Source organism: Pteropus alecto, unplaced genomic scaffold (genome assembly GCF_000325575.1).
Source record: "Pteropus alecto unplaced genomic scaffold, ASM32557v1 scaffold60, whole genome shotgun sequence".
NCBI lineage: Eukaryota > Metazoa > Chordata > Mammalia > Chiroptera > Pteropodidae > Pteropus > Pteropus alecto.
The window spans coordinates 4,416,186-4,432,083 of NW_006430726.1; the positions used below are offsets into that span (position 1 = coordinate 4,416,186).

The window sequence follows — 15,898 nt, forward strand, 5'->3', positions numbered from 1 at the left end:
TGATGTTATGGTTATGTCGTGGTACATCCAGCCTTGGACATGGCTGACCCAGGTAATTCAGCGGGGGCATCAGGAAGGCGTCCATGAGTTGCAGAGCCCTCAGACGCTGGCCCAGAATCAGAGCTGCTGCTGTGGCAAAAGTCTAATGAGCCACTGGGACCCCGCCCCTACCTATAACATTGCCCAGGGGACTTCGGGGCTTCACGTTCAGTTTGGTCCCTTCCAGCACAGTGCCACCTGCAACACTGTTTGTGTCACAGAGTACTCCAAACCCCATCCTCCCCTAGGACGCCATCGCAACAGACTTCATCACAGACCTGCCTCTTCTCTGGCCAGACGCCGTCTCAGCAGCCAAGGCTAGTGGATGCCCTCATCAACCCGGTCCATTATCAAGACCCTCCTGCTGACCCTCCTTTTGGTTGGAGAGTGTCCCCTTCCACAGACTCCCCAACTCGCTGATCAAATACTCCCTCCCTCTCCGCCTAAGTCTTTGCTTTCTTTCTGGAAAGAAGCATTCAGGATTTGGATCTACCTGTCCACAGCCTCAACTGCACAATATAAGAAGGGCTGGTCCAACCACCGCAGGATTTGCCCGTATTTTTCATTATCCTTCTCCATCCCAAGGACCCATTTCCCAGGATTATGACATCCAGTCTGCACCACCAGGACCCTACCTCTCCTAGCAGGACCTACAGGAATCACAGGCTGCTCAGAAGAGCCTGAGGGGCATGCTTCAGCGCACTGAGAACAGACCAATACTCCCACTGAGCAGTGCGCTCCAGCTGCCGGGAGAATTGTAGGTGGGGAACACTGATCCTTTTTTTTTTTTAAACGCCTACAGCACCTGGTCTTCCTAGGTGGTCTCCCATCCAAGTACTAACCAGGTCCGAGCCTGCTTAGCTTCTGAGATCAGACGAGACTAAACATGTTCAGGTTGGCATGGCCGTAGACACTGACGCCTTTTTAAGAACCTGTGCCAATACATCTGCTACCTTGCAACCACCTGTTAAATCACGTTGGGAAAACTGGCTACTCAAAAAAATATATGTATATCCTCCTCTCACATACTACATAAAAATACGCTCTAGACAGATATGGCAGATAGATCCTCTGGCCCCCCCGGACGGGGGATGGCTGGGATTGTTGTGGCCTTGCGGCAGTACCAGAATGTCACCTATGGCACTGGGATGGGAGACACGTCACTGCTGTGTGCAAGAATGACCATACACACATCCATACCACCTCCCTCCCACTATGCCAAAGATGCCTCTTTCTCCATCAGTCCCAGAAGAGACAGGGAAGAAAGAAGGGAGAAGGGAGGGAGGAAACGTGAGAGGGACGAAAAAAAGTCTCTATGAGTCAAAGAACCTTTGTAAGGGGTCTATGCCTGGCAGGACCCACCTTCGAGTGAAGGGTTCCTGGAGGTCAGTGTCCATGTGCCCGAACAGCCTACGCTGAGTACCCTGATGGTGGCCAAGACCCCGTGTGTATGCCCAGGAGAGGGATTCAGCTATATACAGCTACAGCTCACTGTGCCAACCGCTTGCAGCTCTCATTGCTCTGTGTTTTGGGCTGTTTCCCCTACTTGGCTATGAGCGTTTGGAGGCCAGCAAACATATCTCACTCAAGGTCATCGCCCCAGGCACAGCTCAGTGCCAGGCATAGTAGGCACTCAGGAAATGCACATTACATCGATCGATCAACAAACGCACTGGCAGCCAACAGAGACAACTTGGGGAGATACCACGTGGCCACACCCAGGCTTATGAAATGTGCCTACATCGACATCCTGAGGCTCAGCACTCTGGCTCAGTCCTGAGCCTGTCAGCCCCACCCCCTCCCCATGCCCCGCTCCCTGCCCCAGGCCTGGGAGGCTCCCTAACCACACTGCTGCATCTTTTCAAATGTTCCTCCCACCTGCTCCTTCCTCCCATCTGAACAAAGGAGGCAAACATTTGTTCAGGGACCGAATGCTCCCCATGGTGCTCCCTCTACCTTCTTTCCAATCTGCTTCTCTCAGTCCTGACACCCACAGACCCGGGCCCTCGTTGCTTCCACACGTGACTGCTGTCATTCCCGGCTCCTGACAAGAACTCCAGCACATGAGGACCCTGCCTGGTGTCCCTGGGGCCTACTCTAGCCACCAGGGGTCAAAGGAGCCCCTGGAGAAGCACACGGGCCACCACCCACAGACTCCCGTGGGATGGCAGAGAGGTCACATTCAGGCTGGCAGGGATGTCACAGTCTTTAGGTTAAGGCCGTGCTGCTGAACTGAGCTACCTGCCCAGATGCTTTGCTCCAACAGGTGGCAAACTTTTTCTATAAAGGGCCAGAGAGTAATTATTTTAGGCTTTGCAGGCCACATGGACTCTGCTGCAAACAGTCGATTCTGCCATTGTAGCATAGAAGCATCCACAGACAAACAAATGAATGAACGTGCTGTGTCCCAATAAAACTACTTGTAAAAACGGGCAGCAGGCTGGATTTAAGTGAGTGAGGCAGTGAGTATGGGAACTGTCACGGAGCTTGGTATCCTCAACACCTTGAAAAGCTCTGCACACTATACTATATTCTCAGGAGAATCTGCTGGGACAAACTCAGGGAATGCTGGACACTCAAGAGGCTTTTAATATCCTGATTCCAGCTTAGCTGAGCCACATCCTTGGCCTATAGTACCTCTCATAACCTTCACCAGCCACCCAAACCCAAGCGGAGACTGGCCACGCATCACCAGGTTTTGGGAGGAAGCACAGATCACACCTGGGATACATGTTTTCCCATCAATGCCTGTCACTGCTGGCCTCTCTCTCAGTCCCACTCGCCTGTGTTCCAAGGGTGCCAGATAGGAACACTCCTGCAGGCAAACTGGAGGTCACAGCCCCAGAGGAGAGACTCTTCAACAGTGGCCACCATCCCTATCAGGCCCTTGGATCTCAAGAGAAGCCATGGACATTGGGGAAACACTGGTTACTGGGCAGACTGGCCATCTGCCCTGAACTCTTCCCTTCAGAAAGAGCTGCTGGAGTTCACAGCCATATGGTAAGGACCCACAGAAAACTGCCTGGGCCTCTTCCGGGGACAAGAGTGTTTTACGGGGCATCTATCAACCTGTACCTGCTTTGAGTTGGTCAGGTAGAGCTTGGCCGCCAGGTTGATGACCTGCAACTTGACAATATCTTCCTCTGCTGTGAAGGACTTGGCCATCTTCCTCAGGACGTCAGGTGCAATCTTGGGGACGTGCTCGCAGTACTCACCGATGAGCCACAGGATGCTGGCTCGGGCCATGGGCACCTGTGGGCATGGAGGCATTAGGACTGGGGTAAACGTGGCATGTGGGTGAGCACGGCGCCTGCCAGGGAACTGGCCCACTGCATTGCAGGGTTCTCTGGAAACGGGCGTAAGGGGTGGTGGGAGAGAGATTGAAAGGCGTGCATTCCCTGGGCGGCATCTGCACTCTTCCCCAGAGTTTTGGCTTCTTCAAACCCAAAGTCAGTCGTGGTTGAAAAGACTGACTTTCTGGATCTGTTGTACCCTCAATGCTTTACTGCTACGCTTCCTGAATCTTCAGGAATGTCTCGTTTGAATGTTTCAGTGTGGCAAAAAACACAGGATTTGTCCATCGGCCACCCATCTCGGCTTTGGAGAAAACATGAGTGGGGAGCTCAGTGAGGGATCCCCAAAGGGAAGGCGAATCTTGGGCAATGCGATCACAGTTACATGGTCCCATCTTTCCCCTCCTTCCACCTATAGACCTTTAAGAGCCAATATGGAAAGGATGCTGGGGTGGTGAGGGGGACATGGGGTTACACGCTAACCTGGATGTTGTCTGTGAGTTTTGCCAAGTGTTTGATGATCTCTCCATGCTGTGCCGGCTGCATCTGCAGCAGCTTCTTAATGACGACCACTGACTCTGCGACCACCAGCTCTGTGGGACGGGAATGAGTGTGTGGACCCCGGGACAGTCAGATGGCCATACACAGGTGGACAGACCCACCTGCAATGCCCCCAGGCCCTCGGCTCTCTTCCTCACCCCCCTGCGCTTCTCCAGTGGCTCTCAGAGATGCAGGGACACTTGGACACTTATTGAGGCAGACAGAATGATGGACAGACACCGTGCCCGGATAGACAGGCGGATGCCCTCTGGCTGTCAGAGTCAGACACACAGGCAGATACCCATGGTCACCAAAGTTGGACACTCAGACAGATAGATAGACACTCACCATCACGGTTGGACAGCAGCTGCACCAGGCCGTTGAGGCAGGTGTCACGGACTCGGCCTATGTTAGTTGCACAGCGTCCAATGGCCTGGATCGTGGCTGCCACGAAGTCCTTGTCCATGCTGCGAATATAGGTCTGTAGGACACCACAACAGAGTGACCCCTAGCAGGCAGTGACCCCTCAGTGTCTGCAGGCTTGAGGGCGACCTTCTGGAAAGCTGTCACCCCTCATTTGATGACTCATCACGCCAGAGACTGAACTCTGGGAGAGGGAGTGACACCTTTACCCGTCACCCCGTGATTCCTTGGCCCAAAGCCAGCAGAAGGCATTGGGAGGGGACCTAAGATAAGGTTCTCTGCTTTGGACCCTTTAGAGAAGGTGTGACCCACAGGACGATTCCCGCTGCACACAGGAGCTCCTGGGCCCCTCTGCCTGGGCGCTGCTTTGGCCCATACCTGGAATTCCCGCAGGACCGTAGGGATGTTGGTCTCATTGGCCAGGTTGGTCAACACTTCCAGCTGCAGGGGAGGGAAAATGGGCTTTCTGTGCTTTCACGGCCCGACATTCCAAACACGCTCCACAGACCGGAAAACACTCCTCAGGGCGGTCCTGCAGCATCCTCAGACTCACGAGGGAACTGGCAGATCACGACACTTGTCCAGAATGCAGGACCACTCTGCCCCGTCAAGGGACTCCCTGACACAGTGCACTTACGGCGTGATCACGTCGCCTCTCCACTGCCACTGAAAACTCAAAGCCTCCTACTGCTTCTAAGATAGACGGGTGTCCTTACCTCGGTCTGTAAGGCCCTGAATGATCTGACCACTGTCCCCCTCTCATCTCGCGCCACTGAAAACTCACAGCCTCCTACTGCTTCTAAGATAAAGATGGATGTCCTTACCTCGGTCTGTAAGTCCCTGAATGATCTGACCACTGTCCCCCTCTCATCTCCGGCCACTCCCCCTCGCCCTCTATGCCCCAGTCACGCACAGGCCCTTCGTCAGAACCCCTCCTACCTCAGGGCCTTTGCATATGCTGTTCTTCCCACTCCTGTCCCTACCTTTACCTGGATAATTAGCCACTCCCCCTTGCCCTCTACGCCCCAGTCACACAGGCCCTTCGTCAGACCCCTTCCTACCTCAGGGCCTTTGCATATGCTGTACTTCCCACTCCTGTCCCTACCTTTACCTGGATAATTCGTGTTCACGCCTCAGCTGAGCTCCAGCCTCACCTCCTGAAGGGCAACCTCCCTGACACCAGATGAGATCATGTCCTATTTAATGCTCTTATAGCTCTCTGCACTGCTCCTTCATACCACGTCTCACACATGGACTTTGCCATTTGTTTTGTGACTAACCGCTCAGTGCCTCCTCCTCATCCCAACTAGATGGTAAGCCCCGCCAGGGCAGGCTGCCCGATCAGTTCGTCTTCCCTCGTACCCTTATCTCTAGCTATGTGACTAAGTTCAGAAGGGCTAGGAGGAACTGCTGCCGAATGAAATTAGTCACTAATGAGGAGGCCGAGTAGGAATGGAATGGGGGTACAGGCTGCTGCCGCTTTGTCGGCGGGCGTAGGTTCGCGTGAACGTCTGAGGGGGTAGGTCTGTGGGGGCAATAACACTGTGAGTGGAGGACAGAGACTGCATTGGGAAAGTATGAATTTTAAAGTCATCAGAACTGACTTTGGGGTAGTTACCTTACTTCCCTGGGACACATTTTAGTAAAATGGAGATTATGTATACTTTCTGAGCTTATTATGAAAATCAGGTCACTTCATATGTGAAAAGTGGCAGGTATCTAACAGGTCTAGGCAGAGGGCATTTCCCTTCCTTGTCCCTGACTCTCGCTAGGCTGGCTTCCTGAGAAAACACTTCTGGCTGGGGTGGCCATGGGCTCAGCCCCAGAAATAGGCACTGAGGTGGCCAGCTGTGGATATGAGTGGGTCTATGGGTGTGAGGGAGGGATGCAGAAAGGCTGCAGCACTTCTGTCCATCACTCACCTTCAGGACCTTGATCTGGGTGGGGTCGGTGGACCTGATGTAGAAGCTCTTCAGGTAGGGCTCAAACATACCCTGGCACAAGAGAGCTCGCGTCAGCCCTCTCTTCCAGAGCCATCCCTCCCCTGCTGGGGCCCAGTATCCTCCCTGCCACATCTCCGCCCTCCCATCCTCGATTCTCCCCTCCTCCCTTTCAGATCCGGCAGGGTCTTTCTTCACTGGGCTTTCCTCCCTCCGCAGCCCTCGGGATCCAGGCCTGCCTTCTCCACTTGCATCTGGGGTCGCCCCTTCACCACGCTCCACCGCCAAGCACTCCCCCAGCCTGCTTTCCCCAGAACCCCTAGGGCCCACAGGAGCCACCCCTCTGACTGAGAAGGCCGGCCTCGGTCCCCTGCTCACCCGGCGCTTGATGGACATGGTGGCCACATTCTGAAGCACGACATACTGCACCTCACTGCGGGGAGGATGGTCAGAGGTATCCCGGCCCCTCAGACGGGGCGAGGGCAGAGGGTGGGGAATGGGAAGTGGACCAAGTAGGAGAGAGAAGAGGACCGATGTGGGGAGGGCACCAGTGGTCAGGCAGAGCTGGGGTCAGTGCGCGGGGCGGAGGGGTTGGTGGGGAGGGGAGGGGTCAGGTGGGCTAGGGTGGGGACGGTGGGGTACATGATGTGCCCAGGGTCTTACAGTGGGGCAAGGCCAATCCCAGGCTGTGGGTGGGCCTGGGACCGGCACGCACCTGTGGCTGCGCAGCAGGCGCACAAGGGCCTTGGCGATGACGCCCACCTCCGCCTTGGGCGCCAGGTGGAAGTAGAGCTGCGCCACCGCCATGACCACCGCGGCACTGCGGCTCTGCAGCAGCGGCTTCGTGTTGCGCAGCAGCAGCCGGTGATCTGGGTCCATAACATAGGGCTTCCGGGTGGGCAGCGTCGCGGCAGCCGCCTCCTCCGATCCTGGGGCCTTGGCCTCATCCTCCTCTGAGCCATAGAAGGCTTTCTCGGGGTTCTCCTCCAGCAGGGATTCCTTTGGGGAGACAAGCGGGGCAGCAGGTGCCTCCTCTCGGTGACCCTCCTTCCCCACGCTGCGGGCGAGGGTTGGGGGCCCAGCGCACTCACGTTCTGCGTGGGGCTCAGGAACTGCGTGCGCGCGTAGCGGGTGAGCATGCTGATGATGACCACCTGACCCCACTCCTCCACGTCGATGAGCAGGTTACAGAGTTTCCGGTAGTTCTTGTGAATCAAGTCGATGCGCTCCGGACACACCTCCTCGAAGGCCATCACCACGCTGCCCGCCACCAGCTGAGAAGTGGGCAGGGGCAAGAGGGGGTCAACGGAAGGGCTGAAGGGTCTCTCCATGGCCACTTTCCACCACCCATCCCTGTGTGCCCTTGTACACACCGTGGTCTTGTCGGCCAGAAGCTTCTCGATGACCTCTATCAACTGATCCTTCTGGTCAGAATCCAAACTGAGGTAGAAACTGTTGAGAGGGATTTGCCCCGCCCCCCATCTGCCCAAGCTGTGCTCACCTCCCTCATTCAACCCTATTCTTAGAGAGGTGCGAGCCGCCACCTCCACAGTCCTCCATCTGTCAGTTCCCCAAACTGTCTTAAACCATGTAAAGAGTAAATAAAAGCCGGCCTGCCAGACCTAGGAGAGGACAAAGGTGGGCTGGGGGCTTGCGACCCACACTCCTGAGAAGTGGAGGGCAGGGCTGGGCCATACCTGTAGAGTTTAGGGATGGCATGGGCGGCCGTTTTCCGCACATAGGGTGACATGTCCGAGGCAGCTTCCTTGATTGCCAGCATCATGATAGGCACTATGATGGGCACGCGGATGCTAGAGAGGACGCGGAGGGCACTGGCACGAATCAGCTGGTTGGGATCCTAAGGGCAGAGGTAGAGGCAGAGCCATGAGAGGCCACCGGTATGAAACTGTCCCTAGCTTCCTGCCTCCTGTCCTGAGCCTGGATGATGTGCCAGTGTTGCTCAAGGGTACCGATTCTTGGCTCTGGCTGCAGAAATCTCACACCTGAACAGGTATGGCAATGGGCTGCTTCACTTTTAGGAAGAGTAGAAAGCTTTCAAAACACCAAAAGTTCCTTAGAGAACATAATAGAACTTTAAAGATGGCAAACTCTCATCGTTTATTTAATGTACTTCATTAAATTTGTGACTTGTTTTAATTTTCCCTTTTCATTTTAAGAGAATAAAAATAAACATGTTCTCAAATTAAAAATAAATAAATAAATAAAAATAAAAAAATGCCGAAAGTTCCTGAAACACTTCCTGTCCATTAAGGGTGTGTGTCTGTCTTTGTGTTTATGGCGGAGGTGACTACCAGCAAGTGCAAGATGGCCTCCCTTCCTAAGAGTTCATCCTCGCATTCCTCTCTCCCAAGAGCCTCTCGCAAGGGGCTCTTCCTCTTCTTCCACATCACTTCCTATACACCTAAGAAGCGCCTTAGACAGTGCATTGTAATTGAGGCATTACGACATCAGCAGCTGTAAATTACTGTTCTTCTTGGAGGACGGTGGACAATGGGAGAGGTGCTGGGACACTAATGGGGAGATGCTACCCTGATTTTCTAAAATGGAGAGAGCCACAAAATTATGGGTGAAAATGATGGTAATCCCTGTCAAAATTCTGGAATTATTTTTTAAACATATGGTTTACAGGCACTTATTTAAAAAGCAGGAGTCTGTATTTTCTTAGAGTCGAACTATATCACATCATGCTGCATTTCATATACAAAACAAAATGTGAGAATATTCAGTTTTAACAGCATGGGGAGGATTCAGCCTCCACTCCAGCTCTGAAGAACTTGACTCCTCCCACTGTCGCTTCCCTTAGGCGATTTTAATTCCTGCCTGCCTCAAAGAGCTGAGCCACAATAGATGTGATCCAGGTCTTTAAAAGTGGCTCTTTTGCATAACACTGGGGCATCTGAAACAAGTCTGCTTCTCTTCCTGGTGCTAAACAACAACGAGCTTGTTCCAACTCTATGGGAATAACGGGCAGTACTGAACTTCCTGAAAAACACCTGTCATAAGTTTCCATCCGCTGCACTGACTTTCAGACCCAGCCTTGGCATCTGAGGCAGGCCTCCTGCATGGTCAACTTTGCTGTTTTCCTCTTGGCTGGCACTCGTTGTTTTCAGCAAACCTTTCTGTCCTCCTTACCAAGTTCCAGGCGAAAATGTTCCAAAGTCTTTGTTCTTTACAGACACCTAAACTGGGTGAGCCTGGCAGTGCTCTGACACCCACAGGTGAGGAACCAGGTAGCAGCTCCCTCCAAGAGATCCCGCCTTAAGGAACCTGACTTCTGCCTGGCTGTGGGCCAGGGTTCCTTTATACCAGTGGGGGTGAGGGCCAACGGGACCCACTATCAGGCGCTCAAGGGGTTCATATTTGAGGCAGTCATTACCATGGGCTCCTCAGAGGAGGGGAGACACAGCCTCGGCACTCACTTCATCTGGCATGCCCCTTCTGAGCTGGCTTCCACCCCGAGAGGGTCTGGCTGGTCCTTTCCTCTGACTCTGACCCTCCCGACCTAAGGCAGGCAGGAAAGGGCCTCCAGAGCCTTCCTCCCAGGCTCAGGCCTCTCCCTGGCCCACTCCTCCCACAGAGCACAGTGAGGCCCAGGCCTTGGGAGGTACCTGAGACCACTAACCTTTAGGCCACGCTGGAAGGTGGAAATGGACAGCAAGGCCAGGTCTTGCTGCTCCTCAGCATAGCGTACCAGGTACACGTAGACAAGTTTCTTCACCTGGGGGACAGCAGGTTTCTTAGCAGGGATGGTGCCCCACCCTGTGAGATGCCATCACCCCAGCTGGCTGCGATCCATGGGGACAAATTCCTCTGGGCGGGGGGGGGGTGGGCATCCCAAGTATACCCCACCTTCACTCTGATCCACACCTAGTTCAAGGACATGTGGATAGTGTTTCTTCCTGGACTAGGGCCATTTCTGAGCAGATTGGTCACCCAGGGGCCAGATGGTTCCCTTCCTCACCCCCGACCAGCTCGAGTGTCTTCTTGGTGGAGGTGGGTATGACAGACCCCTCACTGGGGAGTGCTTACCTCTATGTTCTTACAGGCCACGTTCTTGACCACGGCGGGGAACAGGTCTGAGGCGTTCTTTCCCCGGGCAATCATCTGAGTGGTGGGGTCAAGGTCAGGGGAGAAGGAGAAGGGAGAAAGCCAGCACTTAATAGGAGGAGGTGCACAAGGGGCCAAGGAGAGCTGCTCTTTGAGCCCAGGCCCTTCCCCCAAGGAGGTCCCCTCCCTGCCCCTCCCTGCTCCTCACCGCCACTATCCTCTTCATGGCCTCCAGCTTGAGGGAATCCTTGTTGGTGTCCAGCATCTCCTTCAGGTCGTCATGCCTGGCGAGAGGCACAAGAGGTCAGCTGAAGGCACAGAATGCGGGTGGGGCTATTACTTAGGAGGATCCAGGCAGAAAGAAGGGACACAGGAAATGGCAAGGTGGCCCTGCCGACACCTCAATTTTGGACTTCTAGCCTCCCAAACTGTGAGACAATCAACTTCTGTTGTTTTAAGCCACCCAGTTTGTGGTACATTGTTACAGTCCTGGGAAACTAATACAGCCAGGGACATAGAGCCAGGAGACAGAGGAAGGGTCTGGGGTGGGAAAGGTGAAGACTCTGCCCAGGAAATGGCCAGCTGGATGGATGAGAAGGAACTTGCGCCAGTGGAAAAGAGGTGGCTGTCAAAGCAAGACCAAGATGCCCTTGCCCTACCCTGAGTGTGCTCCCAGGCCCTGAACCCACAGACTGAGCTGACTCCAAGGACGGGATGGGTCCCAGACACTCATAACAAAGGCCAGACCTATCCCTCAACATTCAATGGCCATTCAACCCTCATGGGAGAAATAAATGAAGATTTGAATAAATGACCAAGGAGAATAAAAGTAGTCCCCAAGCCAATACATAGATTGCATGCAATGCCCACTGAAATTTCAACAGAAGCATTTAGTCAAACTTCATGAAGTGACAGTAAAATTCATCTGGAAAAGGAAAAAAACAAACAAACAAAAAAAACAATAGGTAGTAACTCCAAAGACTATTTTAGGGAAAAGAAGAGAACAATGGAACAGTGACCCACAACTCATTTTACCGGAATTTAAAATGCAAACTGTGACAATGATAAAAGATCTATAGTGCTAGATTAAAAATAGAGTCAAAGGGAGACACTTCACAAAGTGGATCTAAATTAATGTGTTAGTAACAAATAACACACCGATGGAAGAAAGATTCCCCCTCCCCCAATAAACGCTGTTTGGACAACAGGCAGGCAGCAAAAAATTTAACTTGTATACATACTTCACACCAAAATAATTTTCAGATTTATTTGTTAAATTATTTTAAAATATGGAAGAGGAAGGGGAATTTTTTTTATCTTCGAGGTCATGACATTATCAGTAACAAGATGGCTAAATTTTTTTAACTTTAGTATATAAAAACTACATTTAAGAAAAAAAAAATAAGGCAACTGTATTCATTTGCTGTGGCTGTGGTAACAAATGACCACTAACTGGGTGGCTTAAGCAACAAACTTATTTTCTTACCATTCTGCAAGCTAAAAAGTCTGAGATCAAGGTGTCAGTGGGGTTTCTCCTGAGGCTTTTCTCCTTGGCTTATAGGTGGCTGTCTTCTCTCTGAGTGTGTCTGTGTCCTCATCTCTTCTTATAGGGACACTAGCCATACAGGATTAGGGTTCACCCTAATGACTTCATTTCAACTTAATTACTGCCTTGAGGGCCCTATGTCCAAATACAGTCCATTCTGCTTTATTAGAGGTTAGGGCTTCAACGTATGAATTTGAGAGGGAAAGAATTTAACCCATAACAGCAACAAAAGGAAAAATATTTAGGATATGGTGAAAGTTTAGGATAGCAATATAAGATAAAGTACTGATATAAATTTATAGGGCCCATATCCAGCTTTCACTGTCAGGGCTACTGCAAGCCCATCGCCAGCTGCCTGCCCCTCCAGGTAGACACAGCCCTGAGCTGTTGCTCCCCACTCAGCGAATAGGTCATGGGTTGGTATTCTTGGCCAGGTACCCTTGTGCAGTGAACAACCTGCCCAACCACACTCAGAGGTCCCCGGGGCTGTGGTCAAAGAAGTGAACAAAGAATTGTGAATAAACCCGTGTCTATACACAATTGACAGAGCTGTGGGCCAACTGATGCGCTCATATGTTGCCAAGACAACTCCAAAATGTGGTAAGCAACTCTGTGTGGGGCCCTGCACGGTCTCCAGTCTCCCAAATGACACTCTGATAGCCCACAGCTTTTGTCCAGGCTTGAGAACCCAGCCTGGAGAACTATCACCAAAGGTAGAAATTAAAAAGCAGTGTGTGCAAACTTAGTCACAGAAGCGAAACATTTAGAAACCATAGAAAAAATCATAAACTGGGGATAGCAATATAAGGAATGAGAAAAGTGTGACAATAGTCATAAAGAGGCCAATGCGGCTGCTGCTGAGGCTGAGAAATGAGTAAGTGACAAATGCTAAGAGGAAGAGAGGAATCAGAAATCTCACATACCTAGTCACAGGGCTGCGTTTTGTAGACATAACTGAGCACTTCACAGATAAAAACAGAAAAGACAAAAGGGGTGCTCAGAATTCACGTTCCAAGCATGTTAGGAAGTGTCTCCTGAAGAGAGTTTTGATGGAAAGCAAAGTAGAAAGATGATGCCTTCTAGAACACAGAGGCCTTGCTGGCTGTCAGGTGAATGCAGAAGATATCCAGCCCTTCCCGTCGATCTAAATCTCTACTACGTGGGGGGCGAGGGAGAATGCCCCCAAACCAGAAGACATCTTCTCCTCCCCTATGGCCAAGCCAGGTCCAGAGCACAAGCACCTTATCCCTCTCCCAAATGCAGACCAGGGGGGTCAGGTCCTAGGGGGCCTGAGCTCAGGACAACGGTGGTATAGACAGTGGTACAGACCACTGAGCTCAGCTTGGGCAGTTCCAAGGGTCCGGGAAAAATGACGGAGCTGGGCACCACCTGCCCCAATACACAAACGGAACCCAGTGCACCCCAGGGTCTTCTCTACAGATGCCCCATGGTCACCTTTCACCCCACAGACACCTACACAGCCCAATACCATCACCAAAAGCCAGAACTGCCCATATGTACCACAGACACTCCTATAAACCCCAGACATACCTGCGCCCCACAGACACTCAGAACCCTGAAACACGTATGCCTCCAGACACATACAATCCATACATACACCCATAACCCCACCTCCACCCCCCGCAGACCCGCCCACAACCCCATAGAAACACTGTCATAGGCACATACGCCACACAGGTACTTCCTTCAAAAACACAGTCTCCACACATACCTCCCCCTGCCACACACACCTACAGACACACACACGTCTAACCTCCACACACCTATGGACACCCTCAAATCCATACCTACATTCCCACAGGCATATACTCACACAGACCTCTCCATGCTCTCCCCCACGCCCTCACAGATGCACGTCCCACACAGATACACACCCATCTCACACACACACACCCATCTCACACACACACACACACACACACACACTTTTCTGACAATATTCGTTCACCAAAATGGCCACTGGCCTCCAATTTGAGATTTCTGATGATAAATTTAGGCTTCTAAGATCAAATATATCCAGCCTCATGGATCCTGTGACCTCTCGTGAGGGGTCAGGTTGGTGTCCTTGCCTGTCACCCTGGGGTGGCTTCCCTGGGAGCAGTGGGAGTTAGCCATCTAACTCTGGGTGTTCTCTAAAGCAGTTCCTCACACCCAGGTGTCCTCACCACACGCACGAATGCCACAGACCTTTGTCAAATGCACACACCCGCAGGTCCGCGCTGGGGCACCTTACTGCTCTCACTCACTCGGCTGGGTGAACACGCTTCAGGCCCGAGGGCTCCAGGCCCTGGGCCAAGGAGGTCGAGCAGGGCCCGCTGGGCGTACAGCACAGGCAGGACTGCCAGATACCCAGTGACACAGATGGCAACCCCCTCCTGGGGTGAGACACCCTGAGCCTCTCATCCTCACTCCCACCAGCTCACGTTCCCCAGAGGGAGAGGAAGGGACAGAGGCACAGCAACACCCCGAGGCCACGAAACGTTACTCTTGGTCAGGTCCCCAGGTCCCCTTACACTTGCTCACTCTGACTTGACCCCTGGCCTGGCCTGAGGGGCTGAGTGGAGCCAGCTGGGGGTAAAGCATGGCATTCGAGGCCAATGGTGCTCACCTCCTCTGATGTCCACCCACCTGCCTCCCTCCCCTCACCGCACCAGTTCCAATTTGCAAGCCAGGAGAGGCTGGCAAACTGTGTATGAGCTTCAGCCTGTCCTCACACCGCACCTGGAGCCCAGTCTAGCCACCAGGGCCTGAGGCAAGGAAAAGGTCAGTGTGAGACCTCAACCCAAAGACACTTTATGATCCTCCTCCTCTCGGGCTCCAGGGAGTTATGCCCCTCATTAACCCCACTCGTATTCTTGGTCCCCATACTGTGTCCCCTGACCCACTCTTACCCACCCCACCGGGACCTGAAATGCCAGCCCAGGCCTCCTGCTCCTGGGGAGGTGGGACTGGAGGAGTCTGGGCTGAGTGGCAGCTGGGTGGGGCCCCTGGGGCTTCCTCTGTACCGTAGTGGCTGGCTCTGACTCTGGCCTTGGCCAGGCTCCGGGCAAGGTCCTTCCAGAGACGCTTCTGGGGTTGTGTCTTCCTCTGGTGCCTGCAGCCACCGAAGCTCCTCAGGCTGTAAGGCCTGGTACCAGGGTGGGGGCCCACCTTCGGGTGCCAGCACGGGGCTGGCGGCCTCCTGATCGGCCGCACAGGCCCTTCTGGACCCTGGCCTCATCACGGCCCCTGGCAGCTGCAGGAATCGCTGCATTGGGCACCAGGTCCCGCTCTGGGATGGGACTGAACTGGCCAGGGAGCTGGGGATGCCTGTTACTGTCACCAGACAGCTCGCCCCCGAAACTCAGAAACCAGACACTGGCAGGGTGAGAGGCTCTGGTTTCCTCTTCACTGCTCAGAGACAAGGACTCAGGAGGGGAGGAGACTGGGGACTAAGCCAAGCCCCAATCCCCGGGCAGGAGGCTAGGGGCTGCGGAGCTGATCCAGACAGAGGCGAGAGGTGCCCTCTCCCCTCCACTCCCAGGCCACGGCCGGACTTCTGCCTCCCTAGAACTTCTCTTCCTCAGACATCTTGCACATTCCTCACTCTGACCTGAACCCTTCTTGTCTCACTTTCCTCCCTACCTGGCCTGAGCCCCCCAGATCATCCCTCCAACTACTCACTTGGCCCTCTCGTCCTCACTGCCCTTCCCCTGCCAGGGGTGGGTGGCTTTATTCACGGTTAGTTCAAAACCCCTTGGCCAGCCTCAAGTTCCCACCCACAGCCTCGCCTTAGATAAAATCCCCCACAGCTCCCGAAGGTCTGTGCTCTCCTCGCGTCCTGCCCTCCTCGCAGCCCGGCCGGTCCTCCCATCCAGCCCCGTGAGCCTCCCCTCCCATCACTGGGGGGCTGGCTGCGCTTCCGTCCACCCCCGCCAGCTTCTCCCACTCTGCGGCTTCCTCTCCATCACAGTGAAACTTGCTCCGGGCTCTCGATCCTAACGAACAAACAAAAACAAAAACGAACCCGGAAACAGTGTTCTCCTCCC

At 53.5% G+C, this 15,898-nt stretch overlaps 1 protein-coding gene and 1 pseudogene across 6 annotated transcripts in view; both read right to left on the reverse strand.

The window, feature by feature from the left end:
• The window catches only part of AP3B2 (adaptor related protein complex 3 subunit beta 2), a 35,026-nt gene that overhangs the window by 9,018 nt on the left and 10,110 nt on the right, over positions 1-15,898 (reverse strand). For all 6 annotated transcript variants that reach the window (XM_006905306.1, XM_025050024.1, XM_025050026.1 and 3 more), the window contains 13 exons: positions 10,512-10,587; positions 10,286-10,360; positions 9,879-9,974; positions 7,933-8,093; positions 7,609-7,675; positions 7,327-7,509; positions 6,951-7,234; positions 6,614-6,668; positions 6,218-6,289; positions 4,674-4,736; positions 4,221-4,353; positions 3,816-3,925; positions 3,115-3,291 (listed from right to left, as the gene is read on the reverse strand). In XM_006905306.1, the coding sequence (XP_006905368.1) occupies positions 3,115-3,291; positions 3,816-3,925; positions 4,221-4,353; positions 4,674-4,736; positions 6,218-6,289; positions 6,614-6,668; positions 6,951-7,234; positions 7,327-7,509; positions 7,609-7,675; positions 7,933-8,093; positions 9,879-9,974; positions 10,286-10,360; positions 10,512-10,587 (1,552 nt within the window). The remainder of the gene's footprint in view (positions 1-3,114; positions 3,292-3,815; positions 3,926-4,220; positions 4,354-4,673; positions 4,737-6,217; positions 6,290-6,613; positions 6,669-6,950; positions 7,235-7,326; positions 7,510-7,608; positions 7,676-7,932; positions 8,094-9,878; positions 9,975-10,285; positions 10,361-10,511; positions 10,588-15,898) is intronic.
• Positions 833-951, reverse strand: LOC112484088 (annotated as a pseudogene).